The sequence below is a fragment of the Fragaria vesca genome, unplaced genomic scaffold (assembly GCF_000184155.1).
Source record: "Fragaria vesca subsp. vesca unplaced genomic scaffold, FraVesHawaii_1.0 scf0513160_u, whole genome shotgun sequence".
Taxonomy (NCBI): domain Eukaryota; kingdom Viridiplantae; phylum Streptophyta; class Magnoliopsida; order Rosales; family Rosaceae; genus Fragaria; species Fragaria vesca.
The window spans coordinates 308,454-327,534 of NW_004443448.1; the positions used below are offsets into that span (position 1 = coordinate 308,454).

At 39.9% G+C, this 19,081-nt stretch overlaps 5 protein-coding genes and 1 non-coding gene across 6 annotated transcripts; 3 read left to right on the forward strand and 3 right to left on the reverse strand.

The window, feature by feature from the left end:
• Window positions 1-3,184: 3,184 nt before the first annotated feature.
• Window positions 3,185-6,044, reverse strand: LOC101311726 (ALBINO3-like protein 1, chloroplastic-like). Its single transcript, XM_004310120.1, has 9 exons — window positions 5,550-6,044; window positions 5,408-5,468; window positions 5,251-5,324; window positions 5,058-5,162; window positions 4,817-4,930; window positions 4,592-4,695; window positions 4,174-4,425; window positions 3,734-4,094; window positions 3,185-3,637 (listed from the first exon to the last, which is right to left on the reverse strand). Exons 1-9 carry the CDS (start codon window positions 6,042-6,044, stop codon window positions 3,566-3,568), a joined length of 1,638 nt encoding a protein of 545 aa, XP_004310168.1. The 3' UTR covers window positions 3,185-3,565.
• A 968-nt stretch (window positions 6,045-7,012) lies between these two features.
• LOC101310664 (photosystem II core complex proteins psbY, chloroplastic-like) lies at window positions 7,013-7,945 on the forward strand. The gene has a single exon (XM_004309958.1). It carries the CDS (start codon window positions 7,112-7,114, stop codon window positions 7,691-7,693), a length of 582 nt encoding a protein of 193 aa, XP_004310006.1. The 5' UTR covers window positions 7,013-7,111; the 3' UTR covers window positions 7,694-7,945.
• A 1,662-nt stretch (window positions 7,946-9,607) lies between these two features.
• LOC101310954 lies at window positions 9,608-10,819 on the forward strand. The gene has a single exon (XM_004309959.1). It carries the CDS (start codon window positions 9,895-9,897, stop codon window positions 10,696-10,698), a length of 804 nt encoding a protein of 267 aa, XP_004310007.1. The 5' UTR covers window positions 9,608-9,894; the 3' UTR covers window positions 10,699-10,819.
• A 331-nt stretch (window positions 10,820-11,150) lies between these two features.
• LOC101312020 lies at window positions 11,151-15,407 on the reverse strand. The gene is made up of 6 exons (XM_004310121.1): window positions 15,245-15,407; window positions 14,877-14,935; window positions 13,342-14,788; window positions 11,610-13,208; window positions 11,460-11,502; window positions 11,151-11,313 (listed from the first exon to the last, which is right to left on the reverse strand). The coding sequence occupies exons 1-6, from the start codon at window positions 15,357-15,359 to the stop codon at window positions 11,151-11,153; spliced, it is 3,426 nt and encodes a 1,141-aa protein (XP_004310169.1). The 5' UTR covers window positions 15,360-15,407.
• Window positions 15,408-15,545: 138 nt separating this feature from the next.
• Window positions 15,546-15,617, forward strand: TRNAE-UUC. The gene has a single exon. It is a non-coding gene; the product is annotated as a tRNA-Glu (tRNA).
• Window positions 15,618-15,746: 129 nt separating this feature from the next.
• Window positions 15,747-18,466, reverse strand: LOC101311243 (very-long-chain 3-oxoacyl-CoA reductase 1-like). Its single transcript, XM_004309960.1, has 3 exons — window positions 17,648-18,466; window positions 17,498-17,567; window positions 15,747-16,274 (listed from the first exon to the last, which is right to left on the reverse strand). Exons 1-3 carry the CDS (start codon window positions 18,280-18,282, stop codon window positions 16,020-16,022), a joined length of 960 nt encoding a protein of 319 aa, XP_004310008.1. The 5' UTR covers window positions 18,283-18,466; the 3' UTR covers window positions 15,747-16,019.
• Between the last annotated feature and the right edge of the window lie 615 nt (window positions 18,467-19,081).

Sequence of the window (19,081 nt, forward strand, 5' to 3'; positions counted from 1 at the left end):
ACGTATTGGAATCAATTTCATATTTTGGAATTTATATCGGCTATTTGGCTTTGGACATTACATACGAGCGTTGATGATTCTGTATTGCCCTTCTGTATTTGCTTACATTATGTGTAAATATTATACACTTGAGAAAGTCAATTTACGTTTAGTCGTTTAGGAAACTAGAATTTGGGATGTCGTCATCATGGTCTAATTGCACACAATGCAGGATTAGAAATTAGTACACATCCTCACCTGAACTTATATGAGTTATATCTACATATTAATCTCTCTCAACACATCTTTAGAAATTAGCCTTTTATCTCAGTTATATTTGAAATAATTGAATTCTCAACTTATATTTCCGAAGCTTATGCACTTTGAAGTATCTACCTTAGCTCAAGTTGTGATGAAGATTGAAGAGTGGAGAATTAAGAATTGTGTAGGAGAATTGAGTTAATCTATTGAATCAACCTAAAAAGCTTAAGTAATTGAGTATTAGGTCAGAAAATATCAAAATAATGAAAATGGAAATGTTCCAATTTGCCAGAAGTTGTTGCATCAAAACGTCCTTATCATCCAAAAAAAATTGCTTGGATCCTTTCCATTAACCCAGCATATATAAATCCAAAATGCAAGCTGTTGAACTTGAAACCTAGCTAGCGTATTATTACATCAATACAAATGAAACTCTACATTAATTAGGTAATCTCATTGTAATGCGGCTGCTAATAACAACTGCAAATGAGGAAAAAATCGATCTTAATATTAGGTAGATGAGCTTTGAAGAACGACCCAAATAACTGAAACAAGGGGATGCTATTTCTCACCGAAATATATCCTGCAGGAGTCTCTTTGTTATTAAGGAGCTAGCTAGACTCAAGTTACAAGAAAAGAAATCTCCAAAACTGTGAGTTTGGGAGTTAAAGTTTTCTTATTTTGTTTTTACAAAACAAAACCTTGATGGATCATCATCATCTGAAAGCAACAGGGTGGATCTGTCGATGAATGAAGAAGGTGCATGTTAAAGAGGACACACACACCACATGCAACTCAATTAGCTGTCAAAAGTTGCAAGCAAAGAAACATAGGCTTCCATTATGAGTGACACAACCTTCTTGAACACTTCAGCTGGCAAAAAAGAAAGGCATCATATATAGATTGTAAAGCCAATTTCACCTGCGCATGCAAACAGTTAAAAAGTAAACCCAAAAGGTAAAAATGATGGTCTTTCCTAAGATTTGGAGCTCCATTAAGTGACATTGTGATCATTAACTTTCTAACACAAGATCACATTTCCACCAATTGAGTACTCCATTCTTTCTGCTTAATTTGTCTCAGATTAGTTCCCCCAAAAGGAGTGTACTAATTAGACTATGCTTTACATTCCAAGGTTTGATACTTTGAATTTACTTACAATCGAATTTGAGCTATCTCACGTATCACTGAAATCATGATGAGTTAGCTCTTAATATCACTATGAGTCTCTAGTAGTTATGTTTCTCTCGAGTAAAAAACTTGAAAAACTCTAAGTGAGCCTAGTATGTACTTACCTTAAAATTTGCCAATCATGTGCCCAATTTGGTATTGAGTTTTGGGAATTAAAATCACTAGTAATCACAATTTTGAATAGATTTTTTGTTTGGTAAAATCTTAAAATCTGTTTATCTAAAATTTTTTAGTTTAAATAACCACGATTTTAAAAAACAAGTTGAGGGTTGCTTATTAACCCTTAGCTAATCAAGAAAATTAAGTAAATAACCAGCTAAAGACGTACACGTCCGTACATACGCATCACGTCTTAATTTAAGCTTCGTAAATTTGTTAGGAAGTCGATCTCAATTAATCATGCATTGTTATGCTAATGACTCTTGTTTTGGAAACATATATTATTGAAACAAAATGATCGATGACGCAAGTATGGGGGTCAGCTTCACAATCCATTAACATAATGATTATTCATTCCAATTATGGCATTGATCAGCAATTAAACAGCAATTAGTCCGCAGTCGTGAAACAGACAGCATGCACCATTTTTTTTTTTTGTTTGAATGATCATATCTGTCTAATCTTGTAACTAATCTTGTGTAGTTGTGTTAATTATATAAGCATGCTAAGCTAGCGACATTATATTACGATTACATTAGGTCAGAGGTTTCATTCTGATCCCTCCAATGTACGTATACCAAGTTCCGTACATTATAGACACTGGCGGAGCTAAGAAGAGACCAAAGAGTGTCATGGACTCGTACTTTGACACCTTTGAAACTATTACTAATTTTAATCAACTTTGTTAGAAACAATGGAAATTTTTTAGGTGTGGCACCCCCAAACTTAGTTGCTAATATGTTTGGCCCCCCGATTTCTCAAATCTGGCTCCGCCCCTGATTATAGAAGTTCATCTGCAGCAGTGCAACATTGCTCTGGAAAATTGAAGATATTATGGAAGTTTAATTTCGAAACAAGTTAACTAAGAGTCTAAGACTTAAGACAAGGATGATGATTAAGAAGCTATGTTAAAGCCTTAAGGGCATGAAGAGACTAAATGAAATTGCTTGGCATGAACTTGTTGTGCATGTGTGTGACAGCTCCATGCCTCCATATGAACACTTGTCTAAGCTCGTTTGATAATTGCGGACAAAGGAACTTATTGTGTTCTCAATTAGTTACAAGCCTTGATGTCATTATTTAGATTATTATTTTGATATAATCGTACGTTCATGTAATTCCTAAAGCAACATGATTTGAGAACATGTATGCAGATTTCATCATGTAATTACGTTTCAAAGAGCCAGAACATTTGGTTTCTAAGCTATCCTAGATTCCTAGACAGTCCAAACGATACAAATCGGAGAAACCAAGTTGTGCTTTTCTTTTTCTTTTCCAGAAGATAGAATTTCATTTGTATATTTAACAAATCGAGGTATCGCTACCTAATGAGTAGCTTCTCTAAAGAAGACTAACCAGTAACCACCCTCATCTGTTTTAACAAGTTCTTGGTTACAAGAAATTCATCAGGAATGACTGACCTGAATCATTCAAAGTTGAAGGGACACTCCAGGTCTCCAGGAATCATCTCAACAACCAGACTATGACATTCCAGATTATGTTACATCAATAATTCTATTCAACGAGAACTCTGAGAAAAGAGTTGTGAAAGGAAAGGAAAGGAAACTCATACAACACTGTTACACGGCAGTAGCTGAATTTGTATATCATTTATTCATAAGTTGTGTGGCTACACAATGAACAACAAAGAAAGAAGAAGTCCAATACATCTTCTATGTTTCCTATCCAATTTTCCCATTTCACCAAAATAATAAAGAAAATTGCATTATAAGGGAAAGGAACGTTTTCTGCAGAACATGTATTCAAACACTCGTTCAAGCCACAGAGTGTGAACCCCAAAATTTCGTAGATCCTACTCATCTCTCCTGGATATAATATACAACCCTGATTGCTTAGAATGGCTAGGATGAATCGAGTCCTATCCATATTCTAGTTGGGTGATCAGTAACAATCCTCTCAACATGAATAGCTTGACTCGTTTACTGAATTAAGAATGCATATGCTACATGGTTTGTTACTCTCTGCCTTCTTCAGATACTGTTTTATTATCCACGGTGGTTGTGGAAGTTTGTACTTTAATAGCTTCCTGAAATATAGTACATATGGCAGTTGCATATCAGAATGCAAGTCTAAACAGCAAGCATATGAAAATTCAGGTTGCAAAGCAAAACTTCGTATGTACCTTTTGATTTTCTCTACTCTCGTGTGACTCGTGCCCATCATTTAGAATAGTAGAATCTTCACTGCTTTCCATCTGACCTGATACTGTGTTCTTATCTTCCTTCAATTCCTCTATGGACCCATCACCATTGACAGGAACTCCAACACGAGAGGAATTATGAGTTGTGGTCCGAGATTCAACTTCTTCTCTCTTTTCAACCACTACTTCAACTGCAACTCCATTTTCTTTCTCAAGTAATCTGGCTTCTCCATGTATCTCATTAGTTTTTTGACTTCCTTTGGCTGCTGCCTCTTCAAGTTTCCTCTTTTCTTCTTCTCTTTGCTTTTTTCTCCGGGCTTCTTGCTCCTTTATCATTTTAAACCTGAAAAGTATTCTCAAATTAGGATGATAGCAACTATAAGCAAAGCAAAAAGATATAAATGACAGTAAGAACTATTAACCTTTCACCAGGCCGCAGACCCTCTGACGTCAACTTCACTTCTTGTTTGGCATCCTTTTGGGTTGAAGTAAGAGCAGAGACAGATTTGGTTGGATTTAGAGTAGAGACAGACTTCGTTGCAGAGACAGACTTTCGAATTTGGGGTTCCTCTTCCTTGATCACGGTATCACTTAGTTCACTAATTGGATTCTTTGCACCCCCGAACTTTTGAAGCCATACTTGTTGTGCTGTGCTCAGTAAGTTATTTGTCAACCTATATTCACATATTTGAAATACGTAAGAGAACATACACAATACTATCACCCAAAAGAAAAATCACTAATGTCATCAAGATGGAGATTTACGATTCACGAAATCTCAATAATAATAACATACAAAAGAACCTGTTATTCAGAAAACTAAAGTTCTCAACTGCTCACCAATAGAGACTTAGACCCGAAGGAACTGAAAGAGAAAAGTAACCAATCATCAAAGGAAGGAACTTGGTAATCGCTTGAGAACTCTTCATGTTTGGATCGTTAGTCTGAAAGTTACAGCATTTGTTAATAAAATGAAAGGGTACACCTAGGGGAAATATAGACTCATAAGAATTCCCTACAAGTGCTAGGTTAACCAGGCCAATTCAGATCAAGGAAAAGACAGACCTGTGGCTGTGATGCCTGCATAATTTGAACAGATACATACTGCGAGACAACCAGCAAAACAGGCAAGACAAGATATGCCAAGGTGTCTGACCAGCCAAGGGGTGGATGACCATCCTGAGAAATTACAAGGCGACCAAAAATGATTACGAATTCCACAAATTAATTTTCAAACTTGTAAAGCTCATGCCGAATATAAACACATAAAACTAAAGGAAGCGTTGAAGATGAAGAAAATACTCACTACAAAAGGGAAAAGCCAAGAGACTCCACTGCCACTACTTCGAGCAGCGATCGTTGTAGGACCGGCCAACGAGGGTATCCAAAAAAACCCTTCCGAAAGGAGTCCCTAGTAAATGAGCATTAAACATTTAAGTACCACAAACAACAAGATGCTAACAAACCAATGGAAAACAAACACGAAATCAGTAAAGCACCTCATCTGCCACATTTGAAAGAGCCCTATACAAACCAATCCATATCGGTATCGTTGCAAGCGTAGGCAGGCATCCTACCAACACAACCACAAACAATAAGCTCAAAATCCAAATCGAACCTCCGAAATCAATCCAACCAAAAAGAAACAAACTGTACCTGCCAAGGGGTTTATGCCAGCTAGTTTATACAACCTTGCAGTTTCGAGTTGAATTCTCTCCTACACATTAAACACACAACTTCAGCTCATAACAAAATCCATGAAGTAAACTACACACGGTAAAAGTAACAAAATTTCTACCTGATCCCCGGCGTAGCGTTCTTGAATCGCTTTTATCTGAGGCTGCAACGACAGCATAGCCATAGTAGACTCGACCTGCTTCTTCGTCAGAGGAAAGGTCGCAGCTTTAACAATCACAGTCAACAATATAATGGCGAATCCATAAGAGTATGGAACATGAACACTGGAGAGCCCATCCTTCAAAACCTTGAGCCCGCTCTCAAGGTAGTTCGTAATCCCAGACAGCCAATCGTTGTTGCTCTTGCTCAGATTCTCCGTCGCCGCCGCGTCGGCAACCGTGTAGAGAAAGCTCTCGGCTTTAGAGAGGAGGTCGTGGAGAGCGGGGAGGGATTGTTCCGGGTCGGGGATTGGACCCGACCCGAGTCCGAGGCGGGCGACGGCGAGGGAGCCGCGGAGGAGGTGGGGGCGGTGGGAGCGGGGGAGGAGAGGGTTGCGGAGATTGGGCGGCGGGGAGAGGAGTGGGGTTGGGTGGAAGGAGAATAGAGTAGTGGCCATTTTGGTTTTGGAGGGATTGGGATTTTGAATTTGGGGGAAATTGAAAACCCTAGAAGGAGGTTGAGGTTGGGTTTAGGAGAGCATGAAGACTCTGCTTCACTGGAAATGGGGGAGGATGAGGAGGAGAGGTTTTGGTGTTGGGTTTTCTGGTTTCCAGTTTTGCTGGGACTGGGCAAAATATCTGAACAACGACGTGTCGTCTGGTTTGCTTCATGTTTGTTAGTGGCACTATTGGGTGTGGTGAGGGCGAAGCCCAAGTTCAGAGAATCTATAGGCCCATGGAGTTTTGTCTTGGCTTCAGTCCATTTCATTCTCCAAGTCAAATTTTAGAAGTCACTTGCTTTAGACATAAGGCAACTGAAAATTGACCATAACCAAAATAACCAAGCCGAACCGAACAGACGAAAAGTAACCGGAACTGAATTGAACCGGAAGGTTGCCGAAAATAGACCGAAATTGGTCGTGTTAGTGATGGTGTTGGTTCACTAAGTCTGAAATCGTTGTTTGTTAAACCAGTCATGTTGGTGTTGAAAAATTTCGATCAATTTAGTGAAATGTGAGAAATAGAAGAGGAGTTGATTCTGTTGTAATTATGACCAATGGACATATACAAAATAGAAAATGGGTTAGACATATGAAACCTAGTTTCAAAATCATAACATATGTGCATCAATTAATGCAACTATACCATCTTCGAGTTTTAGAGTTTTAGAGGAAAAAGAGAACTTGATTGGCATGCCATATGTGTATGTAGCCTCATTTTATCCACAAAGACAAAGTGAAGAACTTAGCTACAAATTTGTTCAGAGTAACAAAAAGAGATAAGAAAGTGTGTTGGGTACGAACATGAGGTCCAAATCCCACCAATCACACTCTCTCTGGATAAGAAAACAATCCACATAACACCATTCCATTGGTTCTCATTTCCCTCCCTCTACCCCACCCTTCTATATTCCATATTTTCAACTACAACCAGCAACCAACCATTGCAGCCTATCAATCCCTCCTTCCTTGCATTATACCTGAAACCCTCAAGCAAATCAATCCAAAGCTAGCTCAAGTAATCAATGGCAGCAACAATGGCTACTACAATGGCACTAATGAACGCCAAGTGCTTAAGCACCACCACCAACTCAGCCAAACTCCCCAACCTCAAACCAATCACCCCCACAAAACCCATCTCCCTCCTCTCCATCCAAAACCTCCCCAAGGGTACTCTAACCAGCTCAGCCCTAGCTGGAGCCATCTTCGCCACCATAAGCGCCTCCGAACCGGCCTTGGCTGCTCAACAAATCGCTCAAATCGCCGAAGGTGACAACCGTGGCCTTGCCCTCCTCCTCCCCATCATTCCCGCCATTGCTTGGGTCCTCTTCAACATCTTCCAGCCTGCTCTCAACCAAATCAACCGCATGGTCAACAAGAGCGTCATCGTTGGTCTAGGGCTGGGCGGACTTGCAGCTTCAGGGTTCGTGTCCACTCCTGAAGCTTCTGCTAATGAAATGGCCGTGCTTGGTGAAGCAGCTGCAAAGGCCGGTGACAGCAGGGGACAGCTCCTCCTCATTGTGGTGGCTCCGGCTATTCTTTGGGTGCTTTACAATATTCTACAACCGGCTTTGAACCAGCTTAACAAGATGAGGTCTCAGGATTGATACGATCGGTTCTGGATTTTGTGAAAGGGTGCGATGTCACAAAGTTAATAATCACTTGCAATTTGCACCTTTATGTAATCAATTATATATCTCCTTTTATGTTAATTAGTTTTGCTTCTTTGTTCGATTCCCTGTTGATCAAATCCTCAAGTGTTCAGATAATAGTATTAATCAGTAGATTCGATCATCTTGATGTGTAACTAACTGTGTATCATTACAAGATGTGATTGTATCTAGAGTCCAGTTTGAGCCGCTCCTCCTAATATCGATCGGTACAGCAAATTATAGACAGCAGATAACCTATGAGATTGAAGCACTCCATATGCATCTTTGTGTCAACTAATTAAATCAATGTTGTTAATTAAGTGTACAGTGATCAATTTTGAGGATGAGGAAGCAACTGTTCTTTTTCCACCTAGCTACTAAGTTCTATAAATTTTTATGGATTAATTTCAATTTACCCCATCAACTTTAGGTCGATCATCATGTTGGTCCTTCTTCTTTCAATTTCATCAAAAACACCCCTCAACTCCCAATTTTCATCAGCTGCGCATGTCCAAACCTCCAATCTCCATCTAATTCCTCTGTCAAGTGATGACTTGATATCAAGAAGAAAGTTAAATTCTGAAAGTTACCTTTCGGACCATTTTTCCCCCATATCGATACACATCTTCGTTCCTACCGTTAGTGATTTTGGTGGGATTGAATGCAATTTGTTTATTTTTTATTTTTTCTTTTTTCTTTTTTCTTGATATCAAGTCATCACTTGACAGATGAATTAGATGGAGATTGGAGATTTGGACATGTGCGGCTGATGAAAATTGGGAGTTAAGGGGTGTTTTTAATGAAATTGAAAGAAGAAAAACTAATATGATGATCAACCTAAAGTTGATGGGGGTAAACTAAAATTAGTCCAATATATTCTAGTGCATTGTGATAAAAGATTGATGTTACGATCGACCATATATGGACATAATGTTATAAATAAGCCTTTCATTGGCTACTCTGTAATGGAAGATTTTTTTTTTTCTCAGAATGTATCCTAATTTTTGGCTTAATTCTTCTTTTGATTTTGATGATCGATTCAATCTCTGATAAAAAAGATATACCTTGGTTATATTTAATCTCTTCAACAACTTTAGTAATGAGCATAACAACCCTATTGTTCCGATGAAGATTAACATAACAATGAGTATTCCAAAGGAGGTTACGACTGTATATGAGCGTATATGGACAATTGGACACGATGTAAATGTGTATTTCAATCAGCTAGCTAATGAGTATAGCTACAATACGACCGTTCATGATGGTTATACGGTAACAATACATTCCGGCCTATACGTCATACAAGACAAGCTTTGATAAAGTGTGTGTTATGCGGAAATAGTCAACGAGTCTCATAGCGTAAACAACTTTGCAATTTCTTAAGTTGCTAAGCTGAAAATTTAACAGAACCGAAACAATGTGTGATGGATATCTTTCACTTTGCTGATCAATGTAACGTTTTGATGATAGCCGGGTTCTATGATCAAAGGAGACTCAAAAAACAAACTAGCTAGCCAGCATCGAAAGCAAAGAACAAACAAGTTTGAGTATCAGTTTTATCACACATCAAACCAGGCTAAGAAGCCAATGGCCAAAAGCCAAGAGCCAAGAGCCAAGAGCCAAGAGCCGTCCTTAATCCCACATTTCAGCACTTCGCAACTATCGTCAGGATCGATTAAAAGCAAGTAAGCAACGATCAAAATAATAATCACATTTCACACTAAAGTATCCCACTTTGTCTAGTGCATGCGCACTAATTACACCACATTTTCTTTGGGCGTTGCTTCTTAGTTCAAACCAATCACCACCGGAGCCTCCTAAAGCATATTATATATGGTTTATATAGGTGTTGGTCCAAATGTTCCATTCATGCTAATCTTCCCTCTCTTTCTGTTTCATACAACAAGAGCCATCTCGCATGCACTAACTCACTAACAATATTGTCTGTCACGCCCTCCCTTATTCTTATGTGACCCCTAACCGATCTCTGTTCCATTTACCATATAAAACCCTACCAACAGAAATAAAACTGTTCCCGTTTATCTCTCTCCCTCTATCTCCGCCCCCGATAAATATACTCGTCTCGGTGGTTGCCCTAGTGACCAAACGCCGGAGGAAGACAGAGAAAGCAAAGAAAGAAGCGCCGGCCGGTTATCATGAAATCAAGCAGTACTCCCACACACCTGAAAAACAGCCCTCGTCAAACACGACGAGGCCCTTTCAAATACATAACGTTGCTCTCTTTCCTCTTCTTCCTCCCTGCCCTCTACCTCTTCCTCCACGTCAAGCACAACCTCCACCCCAACGCCATCATCGACCACTCTCTGCCGCACAACGTCCAAGTCCCCGACATCCGCATCCGCTCCGGCTACACCTCCTACAAGACCTACCTCCAGCGCCAGCTCAACAAAACCCTCAACCCTAAGCTCCGGAAGGTCTGGACCACCCGCGACTGGGACCGCAAGATCCAGGTCTTCTCCGAGTTCTTCTCCCGGTTGAAGCAGGAAGAGCTCCTGTCCAACAACTCTCGGGCGCTCTGTATCGGCGCCAGGGTGGGACAGGAGGTCGCGGCCCTGAAGCAAGTCGGGGTGGTAGACTCGATAGGGATGGACCTCGTGCCCTACCCACCTCTTGTTGTGGAGGGCGACTTCCACAACCAGCCTTTCGAGAACGACACGTTCGAGTTTGAATTCTCGAACGTGTTCGACCACGCGCTGTACCCTAGGAAGTTCGTGGCGGAGATCGAACGGACTTTGAAAGCCGGCGGGGTGTGCGTGTTACACGTGGCGATATCGAAGCGGGGGGATAAGTACTCGGCCAACGACTTGTTCAGTGTGCGGCCGTTGGTGGAGATGTTTCGGAGGTCCGACTTGGTTCGAGTCAGGAAGGTTGATGGGTTCGGGTTGGACACAGAGGTCGTCTTTCGGAAACGGGAAGTCAATGCCGTTCAACCATTGTGACAGGGTCATTCTTGTTTTTGCTTATTCAAAATTAGAGTTTAGGATATGGTCGATGATGTTATGGTGGTGTATTCAGTGTTTGTATACTTGTACAATTTGGATGAATATACCTATGTTCTCAATTGGATATCCAAAGATGGTGCCTAAATCATATTTTGCTTACTTTAAGACTCCACATTTGACAAGAGTTTATAGAATCAAACAAACTATGGAAGTATGGATTACAAAGACGAGATCCAATTTTAATGGGTAAAATGCATGATTCTGTTGGCTAATAACACAACATAAAGTGAAAAGAAGAGGAAGGATAGGGGAGTGATAGATTGATTAGATTCTAAGCCATGGAACAAATTGTAGATGATTCTCTTGGGACAAAAAGGAACACCTATCAAGTGCCCCAAACACTCTTGAAAGAGAAAATCCCACAAAACTTGGAAAATTTAGTCACATCACTACAAGGCAGGCTGACTGTCTGGAACAAATTCAGGAGCTTGGCTGTCTTCTTCGAGTTGTGATTGAGATGCTGCAAGTTTGGCCTTCTTGTAGACACTTGAATTTAGAAAAATCTCATCGTTTTTTAGCCTTGTTGCTGGTTTACCCTTTATGCTAGAATAACTGCACGAAAATAATATGAGTGCCATGAGTATGAAAAATCATGTTTGCTACATAAAGGAAATATCGCCTCTATTGGCCTTTCTTACTGAAAGTCAAACAAGATAAAATGAAAATTTTGTTCTTAAGACGCACACTTGTTAACTTACCCGCTTCTCCCTGTACCCTTCTTCCCTGACGAGGCACAAGATCCTATAGCAAATGCAATGCATCAGATAACAAAGAAATTATAGCAACTGCTGTAAGTTGCAACAAATGAACCTTTTAGGACAAAATGCTTTTTTTTGGCAAGTTCATACCTGCATTGCTTTCCCCATCTGAGTAGTCAGATTCAGATGACAACGAGTAATCAGATGAAGTGGTGCTGGCACCTGAAACAACTCCATCTTTGCCTTCACTTCCGAACCTGTACTCAGGGGCCACTGGTGTAGCTGAGCTCTTCTTGTGTTTTGAGCTATTCAACACTTCCCCATTATCATTAACAGAAGCCTTTCCATTGGCTACAACATTCTGAGTCACACCTGATTGATGCTTTGTAACCAGTTTATTTTGGTGTGTAATGTTTGATTTTTCCATCTTAGAACTTGATACAGTAACAACTTCATTCTTTTTCTTGGTAAGGCTATTGGCCGCAGAACCATCGGCAAGACTCTGCTTTCCGGCTACCTTAGGAATGGAATGTATCTTACCAGATGCATCAGATGATTGGGCTTTAGTCCCACTTTTGGAAACAGTTTTCTCAGGTTGAGACACAACAACATCAACATTAGATATCGATCCTTGCGGTTGCATGGAGCTAGATCTGCAAGCATCAGGCTTTCCAATCCCTCGGTTATCATATGACTCAAGTGGACTTTGCAGATCATGTGAGCAACCACTTGAATCAACCGCTTTGTGGTTCTTTTTAGGCTTCAGCTTATTATCCGCTCCTTTTGATTTCGCCACCTCTTCAGCACACAGTTCACCAGAAGCAACTTTATTCTTGCTATAGTTAGGCACCATATATTTATGAAAGTTAATCTCTTCTCCTTCACAAGAAACCTCCTCATGGTTACCAGAAATATTAGGTTGGAGAGATGTCCCAGCAGATATGTGTTCTTGTTGAGAAGGAAGTTTAGTAGACTCAGACACAAAATTTGAGCCAGCATGGAGTGTACCAATTTGAACTCCATACTCCCTACCAGATTCCATACATTTTGCATCTGACTGATCAATTGGAGTCGTCTTTGCCAGCTTACTGTTCTTTCTTTTGCTGCCTAATGCCTCTGTTCTACTATCAATTGTTAGAGCAGGATCCCCGTGACTAACAATTTTCTCTTCTGCTCCCAACTTCAGGAGATCTTGTGTCATGGCATCATGTTTCCTCTTAGATTTCTTTTTCATACTTTTTGCATTTTCTGGAGTTTTGCCAACTTGCTGTGAAGTTTCCACCTCATTGCCATCATGCTTATCAGCTTCCATTACTAAACGGCCACTCTCTGTATCCTTTTTTGATATGTCTTTCCCATTTTTATGAGAAAGATTACTCTCCTTGTTCTTAGCTTTATCAATGTCCTGTTCACCATGTACAGCTTCATGAGGTTCAGCCAAAGAAATATCACACTGAGAATCTATAATGTGTTCGGCACCACTGGAATCCTTGGTCTTCTTTTTCTTCTTTTTCTTCTTACTAGGGGTGACAGGTTCATTTCTATTCGATAATTCAGATGTGACAATTAGTTTTGCATTGTCCCCATCTGTTTTACCCTGGCTTTCAGACAACATTGCTTCAGAGTCATTTGTCTGTGATGCTTCTCTCTTCTCTTGCACCTTTTCAGCTGAACCTGTTCCATTTTCACCAGGAGCTTCAACAACGGGAGGATGACCTTCTGGTTTTTCTTGAGTAGCATTATTAAAATCTATAAAAGAAACAGAGCCATAAGATCGCTGATATATACTCCAGTTTACTTCTAAATTAGTTAATTTGAAGACAACGTACCCAAAAAAAAAACTAATACTGAATCACCTATCAACAGAGAAAACATAACTCACCAAGTGAAGAGGGTGCTTTAGGAGTTTCCTGCAACTCTTGGATAGGAGCACAGTTATCTTCTTTCAGACCTTGTCTACTGATAGGTGCTACATTTTCTGCACTTGAATGTTTAATATCAATTTCTGCAGAAACAACCATAGATCTCTCTTCCATATCACCGCTTCTAGAAGGAGCTGCATCAACTACTTGGTGCAAAGGATTCAATGCCTTCTTTTTCTTTTTGTTCTTCTTTTTTGTTGAACTCTTTGTCAACATATCTGAGGTTTCAGCAAATGAACCATCTAAGGTAGTACTTGCAGTTTTCCCTGCCGAGAGTTCAGATACAATTTCTGGTTGGGAAGCCTCTTTGTTTTCTTTACTCAATTCTTCAACAGTTACATTCTCAAACTTGCGCTTTTTCTTTGGGGCAGTCAGAGATTGTGAAGCATCTTGTTGGGAAGTCCCTATGTTAAAATCAGAAATCAAGACATTGTTCTCTTTCAACGAATCTTCAAGATCAGTTGTGCTTTCAAACTTGCGCTTTTTCTTTGAAGCTGCCTGAGATTGTGAAGCATCTTCTGCTGTTGTCTTGCAATGCATAGATATATCCTTTCTAATCTCAGTGCTCTTGCCTGAAACTTCAGTTTCTTTGTATGTATCAGTGGTCCCATGAATTCCAGAGTCTGACTTGTTATCCAAATTGGGAGCCAAAGCCCTGCAAGGTTCTTCTGTAGTAGTTCTATTTACAATAAACGTATCACAGGGAACATATCCACCCTCATTACCTAATAAGTCTTCTGGAGTTACAATATCTATCCGCGACGGTTCTTCATTGATTCCACGAACTGGAGCATGATTTTCTTTCAGCTGCACTGGCTCTTCACTTTTTCGCTCGGCTTCCTGTAGTTTATTCTTTACAGCAGGTGAAGTTTTCTCCAAAGATGCGCTGCTTTTGGCTTCACTTATTTCTTGCCTTGAGGTATCTTCCTTGTGGTCTTGTGCTGTGGGAACTCTAAACCCCTCACTACATAGAACCCGATCCTCCTGTCTTTCAGGTTCTGCCCTATTGATTGTCTCACCAAATGAAGTTTTGCGATGATCATCATCACAATGCTTGATTTCCAAATCTTTCGAAGTTTCTCTACCAGAATCCACCGAACCATTCTGGTCTATAGTATTATTCTTGTTTCCCTCTATTAGCAATGGCATCGAATCATCAACACTGAACAACCTTTTACTAACAACATCAAAAGGACGATCAGCCCCACTAACCAATGGATTATCACAAATTCCAGAACCAATGAATTGTACATCAGAACCAACATTGTGTAAACCATGCTCAATTTCACCAATCTTCTCTACAATAGAAGCATCAGCAAACATAAAACACTCCTGGTTGACTCCACCGGCAGCGCGTTTAACACTCATGGAGTCCGAGAGGCGATACAAGCGTCCCCCCCGGTCCACCTACCACATACACACAAATCATTCTCAATTCCACCAAACTGTTCTATACTACGTACATTACAAAAACTAAAGTACACAACTAATCTACCTTTAAAGCCCGAATCTTGATTTCTCCGTAGCTCAACTGATGCTCATGTTCAAATTTCCCTGCACACAGACGCATTGATACAATCACACACAGTATCAAAAGTCATCAAATTTCCATACAGGGATGGTAAAAATCTAAAAACAACACAAACCCACCAAGCTGCTGAGCCTTAGGATTTCCAAAACTTACTGAAACGATGAATATGAATCACTCAATTGGGTAATTCAGGGTCTAACAATATGAGCTTTGCCTACATTACATTACTTGATGTAAATTCTAAAACTTAAACACCCAATAACCAAAAAGAAGCGTAAAAAGTTGTTGTCTTTGAAATCGTAGCACAAAGACAAGGAAGAGGGTGTGCTTACTTTTGACGTCGGAAATGGTGTCGTTGCCGGAGACGGTGATGGCCAAGCGGGTGTCAAGGCTGGTGTCTAGGAACACAGTGACGTCATCCTCGGCGGAGCTCGGGTTCTTGTCCATCGGTGGTTGACTCAGAAGCGCATGAAACAGAGACAGAGAAGTTTTTGGTGTTTCAATGGCGGCAGGGCAACTTGAAGCTTTATAGAGCTGCGAGGTTTATGAAATATGGGTAAACGGGTCGGTTCTTTCTATATTTGGATTTCTCTTTTGCATGTAATATTTGTCACAAGCATATTGAACATTAAATCCATTGTCGTCCAGCGGTTAGGATATCTGGCTTTCACCCAGGAGACCCGGGTTCGATTCCCGGCAATGGAACTTTTTTCTTTTTTGTTATTTTTTATTTTTTTATTTTTTAACATAAAGCGGCAGAACTTTTGTGCTCTTAAAATTCAAGTCCAGATGAAAGTTTATCATGTGGTTTTCATATTGAAAAATTTATTTGCTATTAATGGGACTGCTGTGATAATTCAGGTGTATTGATGATATTGGAACAATGGGAGGCGACATTTTGTTCAGGGCATTAACATTTAACAAGAATGCATAAGAGGGAAGGGAAATACTTTATTGAAACTTCTGAACGAGGGAAGTTATTGATTAACAAAAACCATGGAAATCAAAAACATATAACAGAGGATGGCTTCTCAGGAAACAATGAACTTTAACAAGTTCTAATCTGCTAAATCAAACTGCTTTCTCGCTAGAAATTTGTCAAAAGGTCTAATCCTTCTTCCTTGAATCTTTGAGTTGTCCTCTTTTTCGGATGCCTAAGCTAAATCGAAGTCGCCATGCGTCAAAAATGGACTCTGGGATTGAGGCTGCCAAAGCCCAAAGAAGAGTATGAGGCCAGTAAGGAGTGCAACGAGCTTCATAGCCTATCTTGTTTAAACCTGCCCGCGCATAAGTATCAGTTGATGGTACAAAGAAGGAAGACCTCTTGATAGATGCCATCTTTGTTGCCACATACAATGGAACCTGCAAAGAGAAACTCCTCTGTAAATGATACGAACTCTGTAGCAAAGTCAAGACTAACAATGAGCTCTAGTGACAAACATCCAAAGCACAACAGGTAGCACTAAACCACACATTATAGATTTTTAGTCATGACAATGTTATCTTCTGACTCTCCTCAAATTAGATATCATATTAAACCAAACGCTATGTGTATCATTAGTTATTGAACAATTAACTAATGAACAATTAGTACTGCACTAAACCAAAAAACTACAGGGTAACAATCAGAAGCATGAGAGGGTAAGAGGGTAGGCTATCCATTTTAGTCATGAATGCACATGACTCATCTCAACTTGCGGTATCTCAACAGTTGGAGGTTTTAATACAATCAAGCTACTGAGCATCATTGCTGACTGCCCGTCACATTCATAAGTCTTCAATTTGCAGTATAGCGATCCTAACTTATGTTAAACACTTCTCAGTTTTCCATAACCAATTTTTTCTTTTTTGGTGGTATTCAAAACCAATAAGAAATAAAGTTCAATAATATGAATGACCTCTGAAAACCAAAACAGATAACAAAAAGAACTATCGCACTACTTAACCATCAGCACATAACTGAAATGATATATCCGGCCACGCAAATATACGATACCCTCAATACAAAGTGAAAAGTTCATGAATGAAGAAGAAACCAAGAAACCAAAATAATCTCCATTAGTTTCCAAGGAAAGAGCACATAAGATTATAAATAGATGAGTTTTATGTGTTTGTGCCACAAACTAGACTTTTGTTTTATGTAGAACAATCATTGCAACTGATCAACAACAATTTTTATATGGATTAAATTTCCCGTTCTCAACACTAAGCTCAAATGAGTATCAGAAAGTTACTAAACATCACTTCTATAGATTAACCTCAAGTAACTTAAACTGAGCTTGCTAGCATCTTCACTCATACAAGTAGCATTACGCATCAAGTAAGCGCATCAACTCTAAGGATTCAACCCACAAAACAACAATTCTTAAATGTATCAACTTTTCAGTTCTCAACACTAAGCTCAAATGAGTATGAGAAGTTACTAAATATCACTACTATAGATTAACCTCAAGTAACCTAAAACCTTACAACTCAGCTAGCTAGCATCTTCACTCCTACAAGTAGCATTACCTTATCAAGTAAGCATCAACTCTAAGAGCTCAAATGAACAGAAAGCGAAATGACTTAAAACATAGAAACAATACCTGACACTGCACATCAATCCCCTTGTTCTTGTACTCCACATTAAGGCACCTAGAGAACTGATCAACATACCTGCAAAACACATCACCCTTTCAACAACACATTCACAAAAAACCAACACCAATTCGATACACGCATCCGAAAACACTTACCCTTTTGTAGCTGCGTAAACAGCATAGAGAGGATCAGAGGGTATAATCCCAGCAGCCGACCCAATATTAACAATAGCTCCTCTCTTCCTCTCCAACATCCCCAACAAGACAGCCTGCGTAACCTTAGTGGTCCCTTCAACATTGATCTTAATCAAGTTCCTCAACAACTCCTCATCCACTTCGTGAAAGTACCTCGCATAAGGATACGAAATCCCAACGTTGTTGATCAGAACCCCCAAGTCCAGACCCTCAATGCTCTCTTGAATCCTCTTCACCCCTTCGTCCAGGTCGCCGCTGAAGTCAACGACGACGGTCTTGATCTGGGTCTTGCCGTACTTGGCCTGAATCGCGTCGGAGACGTCCTTCAGCTTACTGGGGCTTCTGCCGACCAAGACCAGATTAAGGCCTTTGCGAGCCAATTGAAAAGCGAAGGCTTTGCCAATGCCGTCGGTGGGTCCGGTGACGAGTGCCCAAGATCCGTACTTTCTGAGATTCTTGGCGGGTCTGAGGAAATTGACGAACACCCAGTTGAGGACAGAGAGTGAGAATCTGAGTATGGACAAGGAGCCAATAGTGAACAGAGCCAAAACCCACCAAGGCTGAGTCTTTAGGTGTCCAATCATACAGCACTCCATAGTTGTATTTTGAGATCTAGAGAATTTAGAGTTTGAAGTGAAGAAGATGAAGAGGAGGAGGGAGAGTTATGGTGGGAAGTGAAGGATGGAGTGTTATTATATAGAAGTGTGTGATAGGAGGAGAGGAGAGGTTGATGAAGTAGATGAGCGGAAAACCACCACATTTAACTAACTCTGTTTCCGTGGACAAATTTGTCTAGCACCCCATTACTGATTGGTTAACGAAAATTTTGAATAGTTGGGTTGCCTAGGAACTCAAGTCATCAATGGGAACAGAGAGAAGCAGTTAAGGCTAGTACCCATGTTGCTTTCTAGTAGTGCGGTAACTACCTTGCTGTTCTGGACAAGGTAAGAACTGAGAGCAGTATAATTGACTCGTTGGAGATACTAATCATACTTCACATGAAACCTGTTGTATTTCGATACTTCTTTTTGTAAAAATCTAATGTGTCACGTTTTATTTTCGCTTACTGCATGGAAGATGTGTGGTTGCTCAGGTAATGTATTTTCTCATTTGTGCTGTTGAGAGGTGGTAATTAGATTTGCTAAAAGCCTAAAACAACATATCGTGTCGTATTGGGTGGAATCAAAACATGTATTTATCAGGAATTCAGCCCCCTTCCATTGAGGGATCCTTATTTTTTGCCACTTTCTAGGGATAGGGCATTACACCACTTCCCAATTGAATTTTTACATCTCCACCGTTCATAACTTAGGTCTATATAAGTAGATCACCTCTACAAAATTTCATATGATTTGGTGATCGTTAAGGCTTTCAAAAGTTTGATTTAGTTTTAAT